General features: G+C 35.3%; 3 protein-coding genes across 3 annotated transcripts; 2 read left to right on the top strand and 1 right to left on the bottom strand.

Moving 5' to 3' along the window:
• Positions 1-5,533: 5,533 nt before the first annotated feature.
• On the top strand, positions 5,534-7,989 carry LOC140049237 (galactosylceramide sulfotransferase-like). Its single transcript, XM_072094080.1, has 2 exons — positions 5,534-5,629; positions 5,971-7,989. Exons 1-2 carry the CDS (start codon positions 5,550-5,552, stop codon positions 7,082-7,084), a joined length of 1,194 nt encoding a protein of 397 aa, XP_071950181.1. The 5' UTR covers positions 5,534-5,549; the 3' UTR covers positions 7,085-7,989.
• A 1,338-nt stretch (positions 7,990-9,327) lies between these two features.
• LOC140049216 (galactosylceramide sulfotransferase-like) lies at positions 9,328-12,692 on the top strand. Its single transcript, XM_072094051.1, has 3 exons — positions 9,328-9,551; positions 10,518-10,617; positions 11,412-12,692. The coding sequence occupies exons 2-3, from the start codon at positions 10,523-10,525 to the stop codon at positions 12,550-12,552; spliced, it is 1,236 nt and encodes a 411-aa protein (XP_071950152.1). The 5' UTR covers positions 9,328-9,551; positions 10,518-10,522; the 3' UTR covers positions 12,553-12,692.
• Positions 12,693-15,843: 3,151 nt separating this feature from the next.
• LOC140048722 (trimethyllysine dioxygenase, mitochondrial-like) lies at positions 15,844-21,827 on the bottom strand. The gene is made up of 7 exons (XM_072093494.1): positions 21,385-21,827; positions 20,092-20,207; positions 19,067-19,308; positions 18,578-18,732; positions 18,006-18,160; positions 17,656-17,719; positions 15,844-17,206 (listed from the first exon to the last, which is right to left on the bottom strand). The coding sequence occupies exons 1-7, from the start codon at positions 21,711-21,713 to the stop codon at positions 16,936-16,938; spliced, it is 1,332 nt and encodes a 443-aa protein (XP_071949595.1). The 5' UTR covers positions 21,714-21,827; the 3' UTR covers positions 15,844-16,935.
• Between the last annotated feature and the right edge of the window lie 1,128 nt (positions 21,828-22,955).

Genomic DNA, 22,955 nt, shown 5'->3' on the forward strand with positions numbered 1-22,955 from the left:
TATAATTTATTTTATTTATGCATTGATATTACACCATATATTAATGATTGTTGTGAAATTTGGGGTAACACTTATAAAAGTACAGTACAAAATGTTTACAAAAAAAAAGGTACTGTAATTTATAAAATTATCAATAGTGTAAGATGATAGCATTAGCCATAGTAGTAAATGATACTGGATACCAGAGGAAGTAGAGGTTTCGTTTTGAGGTTTTTTCATCTACAGTTATATATAATGCCTTCAATTCAGAATAAGGAAATAGAATTAAGCTTCACGGCCAAACTGATAAAACTAAAACAAAGTGGAATGCGTCAATTTCTCATGCATTTATTGGTGAAAAACACGTTTAATCTCAATATATTTGTTAATTTGTCAATAAAAATGCTGTAATATGTTACTGCTGATACTGTTCTGTTTTCAAAGAATAATAATTGATCCTAAATTTTGGGAAATGATAAAATGATGCCTCGCATTTTTTGACGATGGTAAAACGATGCCTCGCATAAATTTCTGACTTGCCTTGCTTTTGCGCATATCCTAGGCCTGTTGTGCATGTAGTTCTCTGTGCCCTGGGGACCTGTGAACACCTGCACATAGCCGGCCTAGCCCATTAAACAATTATTACGCAATAAACATTAAGCTATATATGCTTTGCAATTAGTGGTAATATGTAGGCCTACACACATAAATATAAGTTTAATTTATAGTATAATAATTAGATATCAAATTAATAGTTTTCATACAATAATATCGTGGATTTATATAGCGCCTAATGTTGTGAAACATTATTACCCCAGTCTATTGGATCAAACGTGTATGGAAACATCCAAAATTGAAATGACACATGAAATAAATAATGTCATATTGCAGTTTTTGGTATAACAAGTGAGCATCTTCATCTGCAATCAAAGTTGCTATTTCATTGCCAGAATTTTACCTGTTTGGTGACCAAGTCAACAACTTTTTTGGCTTATATTATAATGCTGTTTCCAAGATTCATCGAGCATAAAGGACATTATATTGTGCCAACAAGGATGAAGAACCATCAGTTAAAGATACTGCATATCAACGGTATTCAAAGGGTTTGGGTAATTTTCTAACTTGCCATCACTACCGGTGACCGGTAAACAAGCTTTGTTCTTATGTCATCCACACCAGCATTTGTTATAAATCTTTATGAATTTGAAATAATTTGAAATGGTGAATAAATTGATAATTGGTACTTAATTACAGTATTTAAATTTCTACAACAAGCAGTATTTAACTTCCTTGGCAAAAAATTTCAGGAAATGGAATCGAAACTTTGAATGCAGATGGAGCATTAAATCTATTAGGGGCCTACTATTACTTTGCCATCATTAATAAAATATTTTAAGATAGAAGAAGCAATATAGTGGAAAAATCTGTAGTTAAAGAAAACACTGGGGAGCAAATGGCAACATCTTCAATGGCATTTCGAATGAGAAACGATCTGTACTTGCAAAGAAACAAAGATATGAATTATGAATGAATTCGAAACATGCATCTTTTGTTCAGTCCAAAATTAACAAGACATCTGATTAATAATAATTAATAGTAATTCACTTAGAGTAGGTGGTCTATATTAGTAAAACCAACCGTTAAGGAGATAATATACAGGGCTTCAAAATGGTAAATGGCGGCCATTTTTAATTTATGCTAATGAACCCACTTCACGATGTCCAATTTTGGTAAACTTTGGATATGATGTTAATTTGGACCATATCAACCAGACAAAACAAAAACAAATTATGTTGCAATTTGTTCTAGGTTCAACCATACTTTTACTGGACTATAGGTATAAACCATTTTTAACTTGCTATGAATAATTAAAAGTCAAGTTATAAGCCAAAATACGTTTAAAATGATGGCGGCCATCTTGGATTTAAACATGGCGGCTGAAATAGAATATTTACAACTTTAATAACAATATATTTGGAATCCTCTGTATCACAAACATAGGTACTGTATATAGACATCATTTCTAACCTACTATGTTACTTATATGTCAAGTTATAAGTCAAAATACGTTTTAAATGGCGACCATCTTGAATTCCAACATGGAAGCTGAAGTAGAATATTTACAACTTTAATAACAATATATTTGGAATCCTCAGTATCACAAACATAGGTATAGAAACTATTTTTAACTTGCTATGTTAATTAAAAGTCAAGTTATAAGCCAAAATACGTTTAAAATGGCGGCCATCTTGGATTTCAACATGGCGGCTGAAATAGAATATTTGCAACTTTAATAACAATATAGTTGGAATCTTCACTATCACAAACATAGGTATAGACACCATTTTTAACTTGCTACGTCACTTAAAAGTCAAGTTATAAGCCAAAATAAGTCTGAAATGGCGGCCATTTTGTTTTTCACATTTTAAGGGTGAAGATCTAAAAATTGAGCCGGGTAAACAGCAAATTTGAATTCAGCACCCCTAAATTACCCTAAAACACATGTTTATTCGCTTTTAACACGAAATGCCTACAGCATTTCATTTTTCTCAAATCTGGACTATAGTCTATATAACTATAGATGGTACGCTCGCTTCGCTCGCGTACCATCTAGGTCGTGCCCACAACAGATGGTTCTCGAATACACAGTAATTTCAGCGTAAAAAAATGCTTTTTTTTTAATGTACGTACTGCAGGACGATAATAGTTATTGTCGTTTACAGAAATGAATAAATAGACACGATGATTTATGTATTAAACTGAAATTAGCACACTGGGAATTACTTCCGAAAGAGAAACTTGTCACAAAATGAGTCCAAATTTGTTATTTGGACGCATTTAAACAAACCCAATTTGTGTTTTGTGTGTAACATTAGGGTTGAGGGATGGGGAAGAGGATATGGGTACAAACAATGTTTTAATATATTCTTTATCTACTCAGTAACGAAATATGTTTTTCATGTTTGATAGGCCTATAAATAATATACCACTTGATACAGTAACACATTTGCAATTTAATACTTTGTTAAAACTGTCACTGTTAATGTTATAGTCGATTGAAATAGCATGTACATGTAACGATACACGTACCACTACAACGTTTATATTCTTTGTAATTATTAATTAATACAAACGTTGAGAAGCAACTGTCAGTAGTACAGTTTATTTGTACAGTATATTGCTTCGCTCGCGTACCATCTAGGTCGTGCCCACAGACGGTTCTCGAATACACAGTCATTTCAGCGTAAAATTAAATGTACGTACTGCAGTATGGGCGGCCATTAGGGCCAAAATAGACAAACGTTCCCGTACGAACAATTCCGCTCGTAGTTTACAGAAACGAATAAATAGACACGATGGTTTATGTATTAAACTAAAATTAGCACACTGGGAATTACTTCCGAAAGAGAAACTTGTCACAAAATGAGTCCAGATTTGTTATTTGGACTCATACTTTGTTAAAACTGTCATAGTCGATTGAAATAGCATAGTACATGTAACGATACACGTACCACTACAACGTTTATATTCTTTGTAATTATTAATTAATACAAACGTTGAGAAGCAACTGTCAGTACTACAGTTTATTTGTATATTGTACGTTCTATATAACAGTAGGGCCTACTCACACTCACAGTAATACGTTTATTTGTGCATGATTGTGTTATACATCTAACAGTACCCACACTCACAGTAAATTCTATGGCGACCACAAATGTTAATACGTATTTACAGTAATGTCCAAGTATTGCAATACTATATCTATATATAGGTTTTAGGTTAATTCCCCAAGGGCCAATAAATTTACCTACAGCTGGTGGTACTTGTGTTAAAGCAAAGAGTTATATTGGAAAGTTCCATTCATCGGAAATCAATACATTTGTATAAACGTATATTAATCGGCCTGTCTTCAACATTATGATGCTGTACTCGAGCTGTTCAATCGGTTTTCAGCCATTAAAAACAATTATCGTAGGAGGAGATAGGAAAATGCGAAGCATCTTCGTATATTGTCTGCGGGTATTTTTCAAGACGGACATCCATTAGACAGTGTATACCACGATCGAAAAACACCCCTATTTGGGGCAAATCGTTGAACCTAAATTCGTTGTAATCGTCAATAACTAATTATCTAACTTAATTTAATTAGTAAACAGGGTTACATCAGGTGGTTAAAATCAGTACCGAAAGTACGAACCAACTTTATATACCATCGAGTAAACATTCTAGAAATAACGCGCGATTTACCGAATTTTGCCCTTACGTAAATTTATATATAGAAGATACGATATCTATGTTTGAATGCGTATTACCATTTATCACTAGGGTGATGGTCATGTTTATAATTATTTCTGTGAACTTTTTAATGAGTAGGCGGTAATTACAAAGTCTGAAAATGTTGAAACATGTATAAAACAATATATTTAATTATAATTGTGGACATTACTTTTAGTAATAATGGTTTGAGATCCCTTTATAATGGCCGATGATAAGACTTGGGTTACATGTTGGTATGCCTAAAGTACAGCTCACAAATCACTGTTTGGTTGCAATTTTTGCACAAAGAGAATCGAGAAATATATGATACTGTACAGGGCCATTTACCAAATATACATATACATAGTTATTTCATCGTGTTTGTAGTATATAAGCCTATGATTGTTATCTATCGGCTATTAACTTAGCAGATAACAATAAAAATAATACACCAAACATCGATCAATCAGTATAAGATTTTCCTGAATCGAGAAATATGATACATTTATCAAATATGATCTTAGAGAGAAAGAAAAAAAGAAATAAGAAATAAATGCTAAAATAGTTTGGTTTCTTAGTTAATTGATGGTTAGTATTCGTAGTTAATTGATGGTCAGTATTCTTGATGGTTAGTATTCTTGATGGTCAGTATTCTTGATGGTCAGTATTCTTGATGGTCAGTATTCTTGATGGTCAGTATTCTTGATAGTCAGTATTCTTGATGGTCAGTTTTCTTGATGGTCAGTATTCTTGATGGTCAGTATTCTTGATGGTCAGTATTCTTGATGGTCAGTATTCTTGATGGTCAGTATTATTATTTACAATTAAATAAATTATATAGTTTGTTTAAGTTTGTTTGTTTCTATTATAGTGGAATCTAAAAGGTTTTAAGAATTTAGCCTGAAAAATTGCACTCCTTTCTTATTGTGTTCATTATTATTATAAACATAAGCAAACATTTACCCGGTATACTTGTCAGCAATAAACCGTGACGAAGTCGGGACAGTTTGACAACGAAAAAAAAAACACTTTCTTTTCAAAGACTTGTGGTTGAGGTATAACTCTAGCTCAAAAAAACCTTTAGAAGCCAGCAACGAAAGCCTAATTTCAAATGTTTGTTCCAATTCAATAAATGATTCTGGTTTTTTTCGTAGTTGAAAATAAGATTTAAAAAAGAAATAATTATTGCAAGTGTAAGAAATATTGCCTCACTTGTCTGGAATTTTGTTTTATTTAATCATAATCAAATTTAAAGTGTCCAGGCTCTGGTCAATATAATAGATTAATGCCTGTTTTGATATCTTTCAGGCAAAATGGTGAGCTTAGGTCGAAATCGGAACTGGCTTGTTTGTGGTATTTCACTTCTTTGTGTAATATTATACTTCAACAAACAGTAAGTACACGTTCTTAACACTACGAAGACGCTAAAAAATGGGATATTTGTTACGAAAAATCTGAGACAAAATTGGATTATGTCTCAGACAGACGTTTGCAATTTGGACAATGACAACAAACGACGACAATTACCTCCCGGACTGCTGCCATAAAAACAACTACCCACTTGGATTGGACAACCAGCCCTTTGACAATCACCCCATAGAACAATCACTCCTAAAACAAATATGCCAAGACTGTTCCCGGACTCTATGACAACCAACCCACATTTAAACCAACTGACCATCCATACCACATAACAGGTATATATTATTATAAAATAAATTATCGTTTTTACAGGGAGGACATACACAATGATGTTCTAAAAATAGATGTGATTAAGATTGAAGATCACAAAATGGAGAACATTCCAAGCAAAACAGCCAGAAGTTCCAGTATAAATCAAGAAAACAAGATTTACACAGCGAAACAACAACAATACGAGGTTTGCAAACCGAAGCAGCAAATATTGTTTTTGAAAACACATAAAACTGGAAGTTCGACCTTAACTTCTATTCTACAAGTGTATGGGTTTTTAAGAAATCTTACTTTTGCCGTTCCAAAAACCGGTGCACAAATATTGAGCAGAGGCTTCTTCAAGACGAAACAAGTTCGTCCTGGAAAATACGATATGTTAGTGAATCATGCTAGGTATAACAAACCAGAAATGGAAAAAGTTATGAAACCAAACACAACATACATTACAATAATAAGGGACCCAAGCACACAGATTGAATCAAACTTTGGATACTTTCGACTTAGTGGCAAATTTAAACTTGGAAACATGTCAAACCCATTTCAGACATTTGCAGAAAATCCTTCATATTACTGGACCAGGTACCGAAAAACTTCTTTCCGCAATTATATGAAGAATCCAAATTTATATGATTTAGGTTTGACAGAATCTCAACAAGAAGACAGAGATGTAGTCGAGAAATTCATTGCTAAAATAGCCAAAGAATTCGATCTTGTTCTTATTCAAGAATATTTCAACGAATCTTTACTTTTGTTGAAAAAACTAATGTGCTGGGAAATAGACGACATCTTGTATTTGTCAAAGGGAAAACGGAGTAAAAAAATTCGGTTCGATATTGATCAGTCACTTAGGGAGTCAATTCGTAAATGGAGCTGGGGAGATGTACTGTTGTATGATCACTTTAACAAAACGTTGTGGAGTAAAATACGAGATTACGGTCCATCTTTTCAAGCGGATCTTGCAGAATTAGAACTGAACTTAAACCGAATTTTACATAATTGTACCGTACCAGATGTTGTCCTTGACAACCGCCGTGAAACGTACTTTAAATTAAACAAAAAAGGGGCGCCAAAGTGTACCCATATGTTAAGGAACGATTTGAAGTTTACTAAATTGATAAGGATCGCTCAATATGGTGAAGAGGAGACAATTAGATAAACTATAAAAAAACATTAAATTTACAGATATACATTTGGGATTTTAAAGACAATGTTTGTAATAAAGGGATTGTTGTCTGGAAAAAGAACATTCATGAAATAATAATTAAATTTCAAACTTGAATGAAATTTTAATTGCAAATAAAAATTACTGTACTAATATAAACTATCGTATCTCTGTTATGTTATGTAAACTATGTGTTTGTACACATGCGTGTACAAACATGCACATGTAAACATGTTTATGCATTGTAAACAACTATGGGTATATTGCAATCTAAAATATTTTGAAAAATAAGCTATAGACTATACAGTATATATATTTATTTAATAGTTAAGGGACATCACAATGTAAATAAAAATATGATCAAATCGGTGGACATATGGATATAGCCATAATGACAATTATAATTTGTATTCTAAAACAAAATTTGACCTGATATTTTAAATTGAAAATTAAATTTACCATACGTTGTTTTTAATATTTTGCATCTGTAGTGATTATGTAGTGGATTATTATATATCAATAAATGTCAGTGTGTCAAATCAATATTCAGTCTGTATGGAGTATAGACTCTGACAAAAAATCGTAAGCTTTGTCTACACTAACAAACTTTATGTGCACATCACACTTTTTTGTCACATAACGTTTGATAGTGTAAACAGAGCTTTAGAAGAAAAACATAAAAGATAATTGTTAGTTCATGGAAATACTTAAGTATTATAAGTGGCTATAGGAATGACCTTGTATAAAAGTACAGATGCTTCGTTGATTTTATCCATTTATTTTTCTTATTACACTTTATTAATAGAGGGTGACCCTACGAAAGCCTATTAGGGCCAACAAAATGAAAAGCAATATTATTTTTTTGTTGGTCCTAATAGGCTTTCGTATGACGACCCTAAACAGCGTATGCTGACAATCTTTTGATGAGTTATGATAAGTGTCTGTATGTGACAGTGGCTGTGTGTCTAGTACACTCGTCTCGAAAGATGTAGGCCTAGTAGGTTCTTTAAAGTGCCAATGAGCCAGATGTGTACACTGGACCTACGGTTTATAGTCCATCCGAGAAGACTCGTTCTACCACCAGAACCATATAGAGCGAGTGAGGCTCAAACCCTTGCCGATGTTAATATGGAAAGGTATTACGGTTCCACTGTCTTAACCGCTTGGCCACTTACCGATAATATTGATTCGTTGCAATTTTACAGAAACAAACATAGAAATAACTAGCCTAAACCTTCCTTGTGTAATATTACAAATGAAAAACTAAATTACAGATTGATATAGGCCTATGTAGTTTTATAAAAATTATCATTATATCTCTAGTTTACACAGAAAACATTATTTTTTTTTATCGAAAACCCCTGTATTCACATTACATATTTATTTTCACATTCTTATTTTTTAAAATTACCATTAACAGGGTTGAAAGTAATAAAATATAATAATATATATAAGCAAAAATCAACAGAAAGCAAGACAACATTTATATATTACTGACATGAGACAAAACCTTGTGACGGAAACAAGGAAGTGAATAAAAAAAAATATCAACAGATCCATGAACTTTACAATGTATTACATATCATCATATCACATGTTTTTAGTATAATTAAATTGTATTGATTGATTATGTGTAGTGTATGGTATCCCGTGGTGGTACAAGGTTAATATTAGCAAAACTGGTCTTTTTGACTGCCTTTGTTATTAGCTACCACCAACGAGTTGATATTGATCGCAATACATTCTGATTGGACGGTATCGATATAAAACAGTGTGTAGTCGAACGTCTGGAGGCTTTTAGAGATGTAGTCCTACAAAAAAAACGAAGCTACAGCTTTTTTATGCAGGATCTCTGTTTTCAGTTGTACTGTAATTATGATGTACTGTAATTGATGCCTAAATAAATGTGGAATAAATGAAAATGAAATAGTCGGAACTTATTTATTTGTCTTGTAGTAGACCAAAACGTAGATCTTCGACTAAATGGTCTTCCACACCGGTTCCAGTCCGGTCCGGCGAATCGAAAAAATCAGTGTTTCGTTTTCACGATGCTCTAATACGTAGCCGCGTGAAATCGAAACATTGACGTTCGATTGGATTTTCCGGTGCCGGACCATCGAAACCATGCCGGAACATGTGTGAAAGACCCTTAAAATACCCTTTAGGCCTGGTAAAAACTAAAGATAGATGTTTAAGATGAACACTGAATTACTCGTAATCAATGTTGTTATACTGCCCTCTTTATAAGGGATAACACACTGAGGCCCGTTTTATACTGTTTATTTTGTTATACCATGGAGGTATTATACAGTACAGTAGTAGTAAAATCCGAAGCAAAATACTGACGTCTGTAATGCATGTGCTTGTTGTATAGAGCCTACCATTCGATCTATTTAGACCTTATCAATTAGGTCTACTAATAAACAGCAGGTGGATACCTTCTCAGAAATATCAAAGAACGGTAGGTCCGTATTTACTAAGCCATTAAAGGGATGTATAGGCCTAAATTATAACTAATATAGGCCTCTTATTAGCTAAAAGAACGGTGACTGGGACTTAACTTTATTTTGACGTTAAGTTATTAAGGACTGTACATTTGATTTTAAGATACGGTCTTGTGAAATACTTTAAATTGAGCTCCCTGTACACATACGTCCGGTATGCCGTTCGTAAGTCGACCAAGCCTTTTCAATCGTTACCATCAATAGGAAGCCCCAAGCCCTACCTAGCCCTTTAATCGGAACCAAACCCTACCAAGCCCTATATAACCAGTAAAAAGTGTAACAAAAAAACAAGGATATATTTAGACTAAGAGGTTTGATTGCATTTTCATCAATAAACTCATACTTTATATATATCTGCTGTCTATCTGAAGATCGTTTAACGTGAAACACCGTGTAATAGACGCCCGTGTTCTATGTAATTCATAATATATATATATATATATATATATATATAAACACAAGAGGCAAAGAACATTAATTCTAAACCGATATATATATATATCCTCCATTTTATACACTTTATACTGTTAATAGGTCAAAATGATACTGGCCAGAAATACATTGTCTCAATTGTTAACCATACAAGTTGTAGGCACTTTTATTTATTAACATTATTTTATTTTAATATAGCCTATACGTAATTTGTTTTGGGACAAAAGGTGAAATCTAAACTTCATTCAGTTGTTTTTCTATTATACGCCCGAGAGCGAATTTTGTTAAGGTTTCGGATTTACCTATTTACACTCCTTTTCATACGTTTTGTTCTATTATATGCTATTGTTAATAAAAACCCGGAATACTGTTAGCGCCGTCACGACAAGATATGTCCAAACTTCCTATGAAAGATTGGTAACGCTTGAGAGAACACATTTATATTGATATTTCGTTCCAAATACAATCAGATTGTTAATGATATCTTTCAGGAAAAATGGCGAGTTTAGGTCGAAATCGACGTTGGCTTATTGTTTGCGGTATTTCAATTTTACTTTTGGTAGTATATTTCAAGACGGAAGCAGAAATAAAGTAAGTTCACGTTCACACAAGGAACAGACCATAACGGTGACGAAAACCATTAATTAATCTTATTTTCCACTAGACGAATTTATTCGCGTGAACTTCGAAAGGGTCAGATTATATACGCATGTGTAGAGTGGAGTTTGGAAGATGGAAACATGAATACGCATGCGTATAAGCTGACGCTTTCGATTCGCACGAACAATTTCGCCTAGTGGAAAATCGGCTTTACGTTCGAAACGCAAAGAAAGAAATTTGACCAAGCGAATGCCGATCAACCAAATGTCACCTGTGACGTCACACCAGTAAATAAACTTAACACAGCGAATTGGTCTGAGAGAGTCATGTTTAAAATATATAATTATGAAGTGTGAAGCTGTAGCTTGGTGGTTTACGTGCTTGCAATTTACTTAAATTGGCGAATTACTCGCTGTTGGATGCGTAAAAAAGAAAAAAAAATGTATCGCATGCAGTATCCGAACTAACCTTGGACAACTACCGATGACCTCAAACGATTATCACAATTTTCTATATTGTGTGGCGCAGTTTGCAAAAACAAACATCAACATATTGCGTAAAGTAATCAATACGCTCAAAATATGGCAAAATAATAATATCTCTATTAGATTAGATCTCTGTATCGTCTGCTAAAAAATGACAGCTTGGCGCGCCATAGCCGATCTGTCAACAAACAATAACATTTTTTGGCGATATACTTACGAGTTAATGAATAGTATATTAAACCAATATTATTACAAAAATGACTTCTTTCTAAAAAAGAAATATGATTATCGTTTTCACAGGGAGGATATGCGCAGTGATGATGAAAAAAATGATCGAAAAAAATATGTGATTAAAATCGAAGGAAAGAAGTTGATGAATATTACGAGAGAAAAAGCAACCAGCAGTTCCAGTATAAATAAAGAAAACAAGATGTACACAGCGAAACAATACGAGGTTTGCATACCGAAGCAGCAAATATTATTCTTGAAAACACATAAAACTGGAAGTTCAACTTTAACTTCCATTCTACAAGTGTATGGATTTTTAAGAAATCTTACTTTTGCCGTTCCAAAAACCGGTGCACAAATTATAAGTAGAGGTTTCTTTAGAACGGACCAAGTTCGTCCTGGAAAATACGATATGTTAGTGAACCATGCAAGGTATAGCAGAACTGAAATGCAAAAAGTTATGAAACCAAACACAACATATATTACAATATTTAGAGACCCAAGCACACAGATTGAATCAAACTTTGAATATTTTCTACTTAGGAACACATTTCACCTTGAAAACATGCCAAACCCATTTCAGACATTTGCAGAAAATCCTTCATATTACTATTCCAAATACGGACAAAGGTCTCCTTTCCGCCATTATATGAAGAATCCAAATCTATATGATTTAGGTTTGAAAGAATCTCAACAAGAAGACAGAGGTGTAGTCGAGAAATTCATTGCTAAAATAGCCAAAGAATTCGATCTTGTTCTTATTCAAGAATATTTCAACGAATCTTTACTTTTGTTGAAAAAATTAATGTGCTGGGAAATAGACGACATCTTGTATTTGTCAAAGGGAAAACGGAGTAAAAAAATTCGGTTCGACATTGATCAGTCACTTAGGGAGTCAATTCGTAAATGGAGCTGGGGAGATGTACTGTTGTATGATCACTTTAACAAAACGTTGTGGAGTAAAATACGAGATTACGGTCCATCTTTTCAAACGGATCTTGCAGAATTAGAATTTAACTTAAACCGAATTTTAAATAATTGTACCGTACCAAATGTTGTCCTTGACAATCGCCGTGAAACATACTTTAAATTAAACAAAAAAGGCGCGCCAAAGTGTACCCATATGTTAAGGAACGATTTGACGTTTACTAAATTGATAAGGATCGCTCAATATGGCGAAGAAGAAGAAACGGGTAAAGTAGGCCTACAATAACATTCAAGAGTTAGGCCATACTAAAAAGTTCGTGAATCATCTAGGATTGCGAATCATGGTATTTTAAACTTAAGCATAGTTCATTTATTTTGAATAAAAAAAATTGATTTTAAAAATAATAATGAAGTTTTGACTCTTTGTGAGGAAATTAGACGATGCTGTTGGTTTTTTTTTTCTCCGTAAAATAGATAGATTTCTACGGAAATCTATAATTAAATCATGAGTGTACTAATTTCAAACATTTTTGTTGCATTTCTCTCTTTTATTAAGCTGTTTTATCATGTTATTAATATTTGAATATTTGCTCATTATTTTATGTCTAGGTATTTAGCTGGTTACCAGTAATTTAATTGCGTTGTATGTCTATACGTTTTTTTCGATTCAGAATATAATTTAGGGACGAGGCTCATTAACTCGATTAATTTATATTGGACCATTAAAATTAAATGCAAACATGGCACCCTCACAAATGTACAAATCTGTAAAAAAGAAAATCACCCAATCACGTAGATCTGCCCATTTGAAGGCGGAGTTTGCACATCATGTGACTTTGCACACATCTCAACAAGGTTCTAGGACACCTACCCCCTAGACAGTTAACCCCCGGATGTTTACCACCCGGACAACTACCTCCTTAGGACAACTACCCCACGGACAACTACCCCCCGGACAACTACCCCCTTGGGACAACTACCCCCTTAGGATAACAACCCCGGACAACTACCCTCCGGACAACCACCCCCTTAGGACAACTACCCCCTTAGGATAACTACCCCCGGGTAACTACCCCCGGGTAACTACCCCCGGTCAACTACCCCCGCCCCCCTCCAAATCCAAAAGTAGACAAATATATAGGACCGGTTTCTGTAAAAATGAAATCATCTGTTTTTAACGGGTGTTTCGAAACTAGAGACCCGAGACCAGAGACCTGACACAAGACCCAATACGAAAAGGGAGACCTATATTTGGGTCTCCCTTTTCGTATATTAGGGTCTCCCTTTTCGTATAGTGTGGTCTCTCTTTTCGTATAGTGTGGTCTCTCTTTTCGTATAGTGGGGTCTCTCTTTTCTTATAGTGGGTCTCCCATTTTCGTATATTTGGGTCTCCCTTTTCGTATATTTGGGTCTCCCTTTTCGTATATTTGGGTCTCCCTTTTCGTATATTAGGGTCTCCCTTTTCGTATAGTGGGGTCTTCCTTTTCGTACGTGGGTTTCCCTTTTCGTATATTTAGGTCTCCCTTTTCGTATTGGGTCTCGGGTCTCTGGTCGCGGGTCTCTAGTTTCGAAACACCCGTTTTTAACCGATTATTCTGTTTAACAGCACGCTAGACCCTAGATGTGCTAGATTTAAAGTACCGTATTTATTGAAAAAACGGCCTGGGCTGTTTATTGTTTAGGTGGTTTTTAGGTGGACATTTATTGGAAGAAAGTTGTTTATTCAATGGGAGGGGGTATAATCTAATGGAAATAGACGCCGATTATTCCATATGATGTTTCATGGGAGTGACACCGTTTATTTGAGGGGAATTTATTTAAAGATCGCCGTTTATTCGGTGAGTGAACATTGAGGTCAAATATCAAAAGTGATATTATTCTTCAAGTGTACAAAAATACATATATGACAAATTTGAGACAAAAATTAATTCTTTTAAGACCAGTGGTTATCGAAGCATTGTCCTGACGCAAAAATTATTATTATTATTAGCGAACCCAGTCTTTACAGTAAATACAGGGAGTACTATATAATACGTTCGACTATCCTATGATCATGTGTGACAATCTTCAGTTTATACCAGGCTATATTTATGTTCAATCTTTTACTTTTGTTTACAATAATGAATAGTAATTCGTCAAAGTAACGAATTAAAATATAGTTATTAATTCCTATTATACACTGTTGCAATCAGGTTGTTGAATGGTGGTAGTTGGCCGTCCGGGGGATAGTTGTTCTAAAGGGATAGTTTTCTGGGTGGTAGTTGTCCAGGGGTTAGTTGTCCTGCGGAGGTAGTTGTCCTAAAAGATTATTTGCCCTCGGAGTATTGTCCAGGTCCAGGAGGTAGTTGTCCTACGGGGAGTATTGTGTCAGAGGTAGTTGTCCGCGGGGTAATTACCCGGGGGGGGGGGGGTAATTGTTTCTAGGGAGTAATTGTCCGGGGGGTAGTTGTCCAGGGGTTAGTTGTCCTGCGGAGGTAGTTGTCCTAAAAGATTATTTGCCCTCGGAGTATTGTCCAGGTCCAGGAGGTAGTTGTCCTACGGGGAGTATTGTGTCAGAGGTAGTTGTCCGCGGGGTAATTACCCGGGGGGGGGGGGGGGGGGTAATTGTTTCTAGGGAGTAATTGTCCGGGGGGTAGTTGTCCAGGGGTTAGTTGTCCTACGGAGGTAGTTGTCCTAAAAGATTATTTTCCCTCGTAGTATTGTCCAGGAAGTAGTTGTCCTACGGGGAGTATTGTGTCAGAGGTAGTTGTCCGCGGGGTAATTACCCGGGGGGAGGTAATTGTCCGGGGGTAATTGTCCGGGGGGTAATTGTTCCTAAGGGGGTAATTGTTCCTAAGGGGGTATTTGTCCGGGGGGTAGTTGTCCTAAAGGGGTAGTTGTCCTAAGGGGGTAGTGGTCCAGGTGGTGGTTGTCCGGGGGGTAGTTTTCCAGGGGATAAATGTCCAGGGGGGAATATCCGGATACGCTCAACAAACCGCCGCTGTCCACCATCTGTATAATTTATTTAATTGTATGCGTTGTATTTGTATATTTATACGGTACCGTTCTTATTTTTGTTTGAATTATTATTATTATTTTAGGGGTCAATGTGAGACAAGTTCTACTTCTAATTTTGATCCCTAAGATGGTCTTATATTAATTGTTTATGATTGTTTATTGTAATATTGTTTGTTATATATTGTGACCATCTTAAATAAATGTATTATTGAATTGAATTGAATTGAATATAGTCTGCGTTTCAATCTGCTGATGTGTAGGCCCTACTATGAAGACGTAAGTCGGTTTTCCACTAGTCAAATTTATTCTCGCAAATCGCACACGTATTTATATTTTCATTTACGTGACGTGAAAAACGCGCAATAATTGAGAACTGAGGAGGGATATTGAATTCGCCTCGGATTTTGGACGCCCCCCGGAGTGTGAACAATTTATATTATTTAGGCCTATCATAGATAACAATTATCTTGCAACCTGTCAAAGAATGAGGGTTATCATTAACATTGTTGTTAAAGTTTATATCAAATAGGCCCTAATAGAAGTATTAAAACCCGGATGTACCGGTTTTACAAAATAAATAAACGGCTGGTTTTCACATTGTTTGATACTTTTTATTCAATATTAAATATTATTCATATATTTACAATTATTTGTTAGAGAACACATACAGCATTCATCACATTTACCCAAAAAATTATCTTGTTTTATGATGATTTTTTAAACTCGGAGCTTCCCTTTTCTGTTTCTTTTTAATGAAAAAAAAAACCCCCAAATTATAAAAATAATTCAATAATTATTATTTAATATGTATTTATTTATTTTTAAACATATTTTCCGGAGTTCCATTCTGCACCTTTATCGTTCTAGAATGACAATTGAGTGATCAATCAAATCAACAAGATTAAATTACTTATAACAAAATTGGCTTTATGATTTTTGGCATGACTACTGGCTTTCTTTTGGTCCTTGTTTGGTCAATAATTTCAATGTACAGGTACAATAATGTCCAGCGAGTAGAGGTCTCACGACAGGCGCTATATAAATATATTATTACGCTGTATATATATAATTAGGCTATAAAAATATATTAGTCACTATAAAATGTAAAATGATTGATAGGGATGATAGGAAATGATAGTGATGAACTTGTGGAATTTACGAAATACATGTCTGATGATTTACTGCTTGGAAGGAGTAGTAACATCTCTGATGCGTTTACAGTATAAATAGGTTTATACAGTGGCGTAACAGAGAGACCCCTGGTTTAGTAACCCTAAGTGGCCCTCCAACGCTGGAGGCCTTGGCGTTTTTAGCCCTTTATGATTTTTCCTCTTGCCACTGCTCAGGGGCCCCCATAAGCTTCGGTGCCCCTGGGTATAGCCAATGAGCACTCATGTCCATTGCGCCACTGGGTTTATAAATACTTGTTTTCATTTTCATTTCATTTCTTTATTCGACAACAAGCGGTCCAGGGGTTGCTACAGCAACAGAGCGCCATAACACATTTGTGTCCGCAACCCCTGTAACATACAACTTAATACAAGTTAAAAATGTATATAAAATATACAGAATATACAAAAAATTTAATTCATTTGTATTACTGTGTTACACAATTTAAAATACACCTATACAATTATTATTATTAACCCCATGTGTTGAACTAGGGGTTGTTTTAACCAAGACCTGTTAGCTTTCTGATGCGGCTGTCAACCTCGTCTCGTGGCAATACGGTGTTGCGGATCACTCGAGTTCCGGTGAACATAGATCTACCGTGAAGCAGGCGAAAGTTGTCAAATATCACCACACGACCTGGGTTGTATTTGATCCAGAACTCGTTTTCGGGGCTGTATATTAACTTATTAAAGAGACGTATTCCGTCGTAGAACTGCTCAGTTTCTTCAAGTGAAAGGTGTTGTACCGAAATTCTGTCCGTTGTTTGGTACCTAATACAAATTATAAAGATACGAGATGTAAGAGGAGTAACGGCTATGGCCACTCAATGGCTGAGCACAGGGTCCCCAAAGCATGAGAGCGCTCACTGGCTAAACACGGGGGCCACATAGCGCGAGAGCACTCACTGGCTAAACACAGGGGCCCCATAGCGTGAGAGCACTCACTGGCTAAACACAGGGGCCCCATAGCATGAGAGCGCTCAATGGCTAAACCCAGCAGCCCCCTGCCTGATACTAGGCATATATTTTATACAAAAATTGTATAATATAATTAAAATTATATATATTTTGTATAGCCTATTTTGTAAATAACGTATTATATCTTCATAATTTATCTTTTCTGTGTATTTGATTGGAACTTAAAGAGGGCCCTAAATATCTGGAAGCATTACCCGCTATACATAAAGTTGAAATAAAATAAAATTAGTAAATACAAATACCTGATAATTTTGACCTCATTGTCTCGAATGGTAAATACCGGATAATTTCCTTTGTAATGGACATCTATTAGGTAAAATAAACAAAATAATACCGCTTACCGATCATCCACATGAGGGGGTGGTTTAACCGGGTTTCAAGGAGAAGTATGGGCCATTGATAATTGGAGGAGGGTATCACTTACTACAGTTGAGAAAATAAATGATGTCGACTTATACATTTAGCATTTTTATGGAAATAACATAAATATTGAATCTAGTTTGTACTGTTTGTACTATTACATCATACAGTACATACGCTATTTTGTTACCATGTACAATAATATAATGATAATAGATAATTGTGTATTTACGTTTATCAATAAATTCCTGTTTCACTAACACTTCTGATAGGATTCGGTAAGCATCCGGGTTAGATTTACGGATTATTTCAGAGACATGAAACCCATCGACGTAACAACCAAGACCGCCCTCTCCCGTGTGCTCCATCAGGTGAAACGTCAGATATCTGAAAAAGCAAGCTTAATTGAGTCTGTAAGGTTTGTGGCATTACTGGAGGAAGTTTTGTAGGCTTACATAGACAATTATTTTGTGCTAAGTTAGTGGAGTGGAGTGGTTAACATGCTTGCCTTCCAATCCCAAGGTCTAGGGTTCAATCCTGACCTAGTGCCAGGGTTGTAACTCATGACTCTTTCAACTCCACTCTCTAAACCTCAAATGATACTTAGTGTAAAGTATGCCAATTCTAAAATAGTTTATCCATCCTGTAATTCAAACTCGCTGTTGAATGTGCATACAATTTAAAAAAAAATAAAAATTTGAATCGCCATCTAAAACCACATTAAATTATATTGTTATAAAACACAGAAAGTAAACCTGGGAGAGACTTATCGGGATAATCTTCTAGTAAACATGTAAAACATACCCCAGTGGTTCGACTGAGTAGGCGCTATCTGTGTGGAAGCCAAGGGAATGGTTCGTGTACGCTATATCATCATACATTTTCTCCTTCGATGATATAACAATGTTATCCCTGCCATGTTCACATTCACGCAGAAAACAAATTCTTTCCGATAAAGCCTATACCATAAGAGAAGCAGAATTAAATATCTATAAAGCTCTGTCTAAACCATCAAACTAGTGTTCTGTGCCCAAATATGGTAGTGCTATGCTTAAATATGGTAGTGATATGACAAAATCATGTCCATATATGGGCACATCACATTTTGTTGTCACAGAAAGTTTGATAGTGTAGACAGAGCTTTATAATATTAATGTTTAAAGGGGCGGATCCAGGAAAGTGGTAACATAGTCTGTGTCAAATGTAATTCATAAATTCATTATAACTGCCAAAAGAGGGGATTAAGCGTGTGGACCAAGGGCTGCCTCTGCATTGTGATCATTATGTACTTACAAGAAAATCTTCTTTTGTTAGAGGCACATTGTCAATAAATGCAATACCATATGTATAAAGATTTCTGAGACATTTAGCCAATCCCTCAGTTTCGTTCATATATTCTTGAAAGGAGACATCGGCTATTTCTGATGTTAGTTTTTCGGCATTCCATAGTCTTCTGTTTGGGTATCGAATTGGTCTGTTATCTAATAAGCTGAGTAAATAGTCTAAAGTGTACACACTGCTGTGGCCATCATTCCCTAACAAAACAAGAAATAACCTTTTAAATAGTAACAATTTTGTATTTGTGCTGTGGTGTACATAATAACAATGGTATGGTATGTCCAACAAAATATATATATGATTCATTAGACCATTATATCATTGCATTTATTTTGGATGCATTATGCCTTTGTTGTAAAGTACAGTGAAACCCTATTAGGGGTTTTTTTAATTTTTATTTCTTTATTCTGATATAAAATCAATATGATAAAAACACAAAAAAAGTACCGAGATGGCAAACTTATTTCCATTGTGGTCCTAAACAAATATAACAGAATAAACAAGGAAACCACAATTACTTAAACATAATACACAAACATATAGCAAATTAAATTTCTCTTAATCTAAGAATTTCACAAAAATAACCTTTTGATCTCTGTTTAAATTATTGTAATGAAGAGGAGCTTTGAACAAAATAGGGGAGTGAATCTAGTTACACATCCTTATGACCCAAAAAAAGGGTCCCTTGTTAAAACATGATATGCTCCAAGATCATTTCACAGAAAAGTGGTTCCTTCTTAGGTGTCCTCTGAATAAGAGTTGCAAAGGAGCGATTTTCTACTGTACTGGAAAGAAAGATCTAGTTAAAGTAACTTAAAGCAGAATTTTGAAATAAGGGGAGTCATGGTGTAGTGGCAGGGTCTAAAAGTTGTAAATTCAAGGGTTGTCTGTAATGTTTGGTGAGTGGGTGTGGTAGGTTTGGCGTGTGTGTGGTAGTTTGGTGTGTTTGGTTGCGAGAACTGCACGGTAAGCATACTTACAATCTACATGCACGCTATTCCCTTTCTTCTCCAGCTTAGCTATTGTTGGTTTCGTTTCTATTTTAGACGGATCATAGAGATTCTGGTAGCGGGTTTCACTGAAGCACTCCTGGCATCTATACAAAAGGGAAAGTAAGTAAGATTAGTGTACAATTGTTAAAAAATTTTTGCAATTTTTATACTCTCTTTTTTTTATTGATCAATCAATTTTAACTTACTTAAGCACATACTAAATATTAAAAAGCTACGTCACTATAACACGGTGGAAGAAATAATTATATAATTAACTAACAAGTAGTGTCAGTACTACATACGGTTGGGGTGTTTCATACAAAACTTGAGGCCTAGTATTTTAGTTATGCACTTGTCAATTGTATGACCCACTATACGACCCCCGGGAGAGGTGCGTCATTTGTCCGATGTGCGTCATACCTTTGAATACCATGACGCACCGGTGCGTACAAAATGTGACTTACCTTTAGGTGACCATGACGCACCCATTTTGACGCACTGTGACCATGTTGTTTATGATATGGTGGGTGGTAAAGTGACGGTCATTGACACACCTTGTTCATTGATGTGACGTACCATCTAGGTTTTTTGACGTACCCCTGCGTCAGTAATTATTTGTAAATGACGCACCTCTCCCGGGGGTCGTATAGTGGGTCATACAATTGACAAGTGCATTATTACCAGGGGCGGATCCTGGATTTTTCACAAACATATCTGATGATAGGCTGTCAAAAAGTAATTGATAAAATGTAAATAATTTCATTTTAGCTGTAGCGGTTTCACTGAAGCACTCCTGGCATCCCCACCCCCGGCTAAACCACTGATCATAGACAATCACCTTTGTCTAATTGTCAATACAATAGCCTACCAACTTATTATGGGATACCTTTTCAGGGGACATTGCTGCTCGCGAACTAGAAGAACTAATGTTTTAACACTGCGGCCAAACACTATATTGAGGAGAACTCCTATTTAGGAACACATTGTTGGGACCCGTTGCTGGATTCACACCTAAAACTTGGTTTCCACTAGGACGCAAGCACAACAAAAGTAATTTGACCATCACAAACGATGGATTATTAGCTTGTGATAGGTCAATTTGCAAAATGTGTTGTTCTTATACGTGTACACGCATGTGTTCTAGTGTGAACAAAGCAACCAAAACAATTAACGCGCGAACAATTAATCTACAAAAAAAAGAAATGTCATTTATGATATATATATATAAATATATAACTGTTGCTCAATGATTGATAAATGATAAATTCAAAATTGATAAACCTGCAATGGTCTCTTAGCCACATTCCACTGACGTTCTTCTCAGAGATTCCATTTTCATTAATTACTATATGATCTGACGTTGTCGTGACCACTACATCATCCTGACGTTCCTTCTTCAGATCATGTTTAGAAAACTTTCCGCTACTGCTGCTAGTGCTAAGCAGACGAAGTCCGAGGAGCGAGCCACTGCCGGTATTGCCATCGTCGGGGGGTAGGTTAGCCAGACACCTAGCGGCACACAGATTTTTACTTACAGGTGTTGTACGCAGGAAGTGTCTAACTTGACTATACCGAAGCGAATATTTGAAACAAATATTAAACAATTTCATTTTTTAAAACGTTTGGCAGTTCGTAGGAGAGATGTAGGTACTTCAGCTTTGATTTACAGTGTGACCGATTGCAGTTATTACACACCATGATATCTCTCGAACTACTGAACTGTGAGATTTAGAAGCACTGAAGTATGAAACTACGGTGAACCATAGGTGAGGCGCCTGCGATGTACACCTTGTGTGTTTGAACAAACTCTCACGACGACGGCCGGGAAGCGATTTTTTTTTTCGTACATAAGTTGGGGACCCCTCATGAAAATGTCACAAAATAAACATGAATAATTCATCAGTTCAATTTGTTATTCCGTGTGCACCCAAGCGTATAGCAACAAGAAGTGATTACACGCACAACTGCAATACGATTCTTTCTACAGTAGGCCTAGGATTCAAGGTCAATTCACGTGATTGCCTTCGCGCTTCACACACACACCACTATGCAAAATGTGTCGAGGCTAATCGACAGCTAGGCAAGATATTACACTAAGTAGTAATTGGACATAGCCCAAAGAAAGCTTAGACCCACAAGAATAAAAAATGTGTATAATTTGTGTACTGTAATTTGTTAATTCTGCTATTTTATTATCAAACAATATGCATGTTCTCAAAGGAACTTTAAAAATGCGCGTATATGAACACATGAGATGGGAAGATTAGACCCATGAGAATAAAAAATGTATTTTTGTGTAATGTTTTTTGTTTAATTTTGCTGACTTCTTACTCGGACTGTGTCATACCTAACATACACACGTCACACACACCCACACAGCTACTACTAGAATAGACATGGGTTTAGAGACTAATAATTAGGCCTAATAGTATTAATATAAATTATAATTTTAACACGTATTTCTTTAGTAATAAATTATATTAAAACCCCATAAACTAAAGGCTGATTATTTCGACAATCCACACAAAACGCTGCTATTCTTTTATGAAATCCCACGCGGCAACCACAGCGGAGATTAGGCCTAGAATCGTACCGCACTTGTGTAATCACTTCTTGTTGCTATACGCTTGGGTGCACACGGAACAAGAAAATTTAACTGATGAATTATTCATGTTTATTTTGTGACGTTTCATGAGGGGGTCCCCAACTTATGTACGAAAACAAAAATCGCCGGGGAAGAGGCATCGCGGGCATGATTATATAAAGTTAAACAAGGCATAGAGATATTAATATATTAATATAATGAAATATCTCAATGATCTCAAGCTTTAGCAATTTTGTCAAAGGATAAC

The sequence above is a fragment of the Antedon mediterranea genome, chromosome 5, assembly GCF_964355755.1.
Source record: "Antedon mediterranea chromosome 5, ecAntMedi1.1, whole genome shotgun sequence".
NCBI lineage: Eukaryota > Metazoa > Echinodermata > Crinoidea > Comatulida > Antedonidae > Antedon > Antedon mediterranea.

Bases quoted from the DNA above. Each gene is read 5' to 3' on its own strand.
- LOC140049237 (XM_072094080.1), top strand. From the start codon at position 5,550: ATGGTGAGCTTAGGTCGAAATCGGAACTGGCTTGTTTGTGGTATTTCA. The intron at 5,630-5,970 runs GTAAGTACACGT...TCGTTTTTACAG, and splicing joins ATATTATACTTCAACAAACA to GGAGGACATACACAATGATG.
- LOC140048722 (XM_072093494.1), bottom strand. From the start codon at position 21,713: ATGAAATTGTTTAATATTTGTTTCAAATATTCGCTTCGGTATAGTCAA. The intron at 18,161-18,577 runs GTATGTTTTACA...TTGCTTTTTCAG, and splicing joins TACTCAGTCGAACCACTGGG to ATATCTGACGTTTCACCTGA. The intron at 17,720-18,005 runs GTAAATACACAA...TTTACCTAATAG, and splicing joins ACAGGAATTTATTGATAAAC to ATGTCCATTACAAAGGAAAT.
- LOC140049216 (XM_072094051.1), top strand. From the start codon at position 10,523: ATGGCGAGTTTAGGTCGAAATCGACGTTGGCTTATTGTTTGCGGTATT. The intron at 10,618-11,411 runs GTAAGTTCACGT...TCGTTTTCACAG, and splicing joins AAGACGGAAGCAGAAATAAA to GGAGGATATGCGCAGTGATG.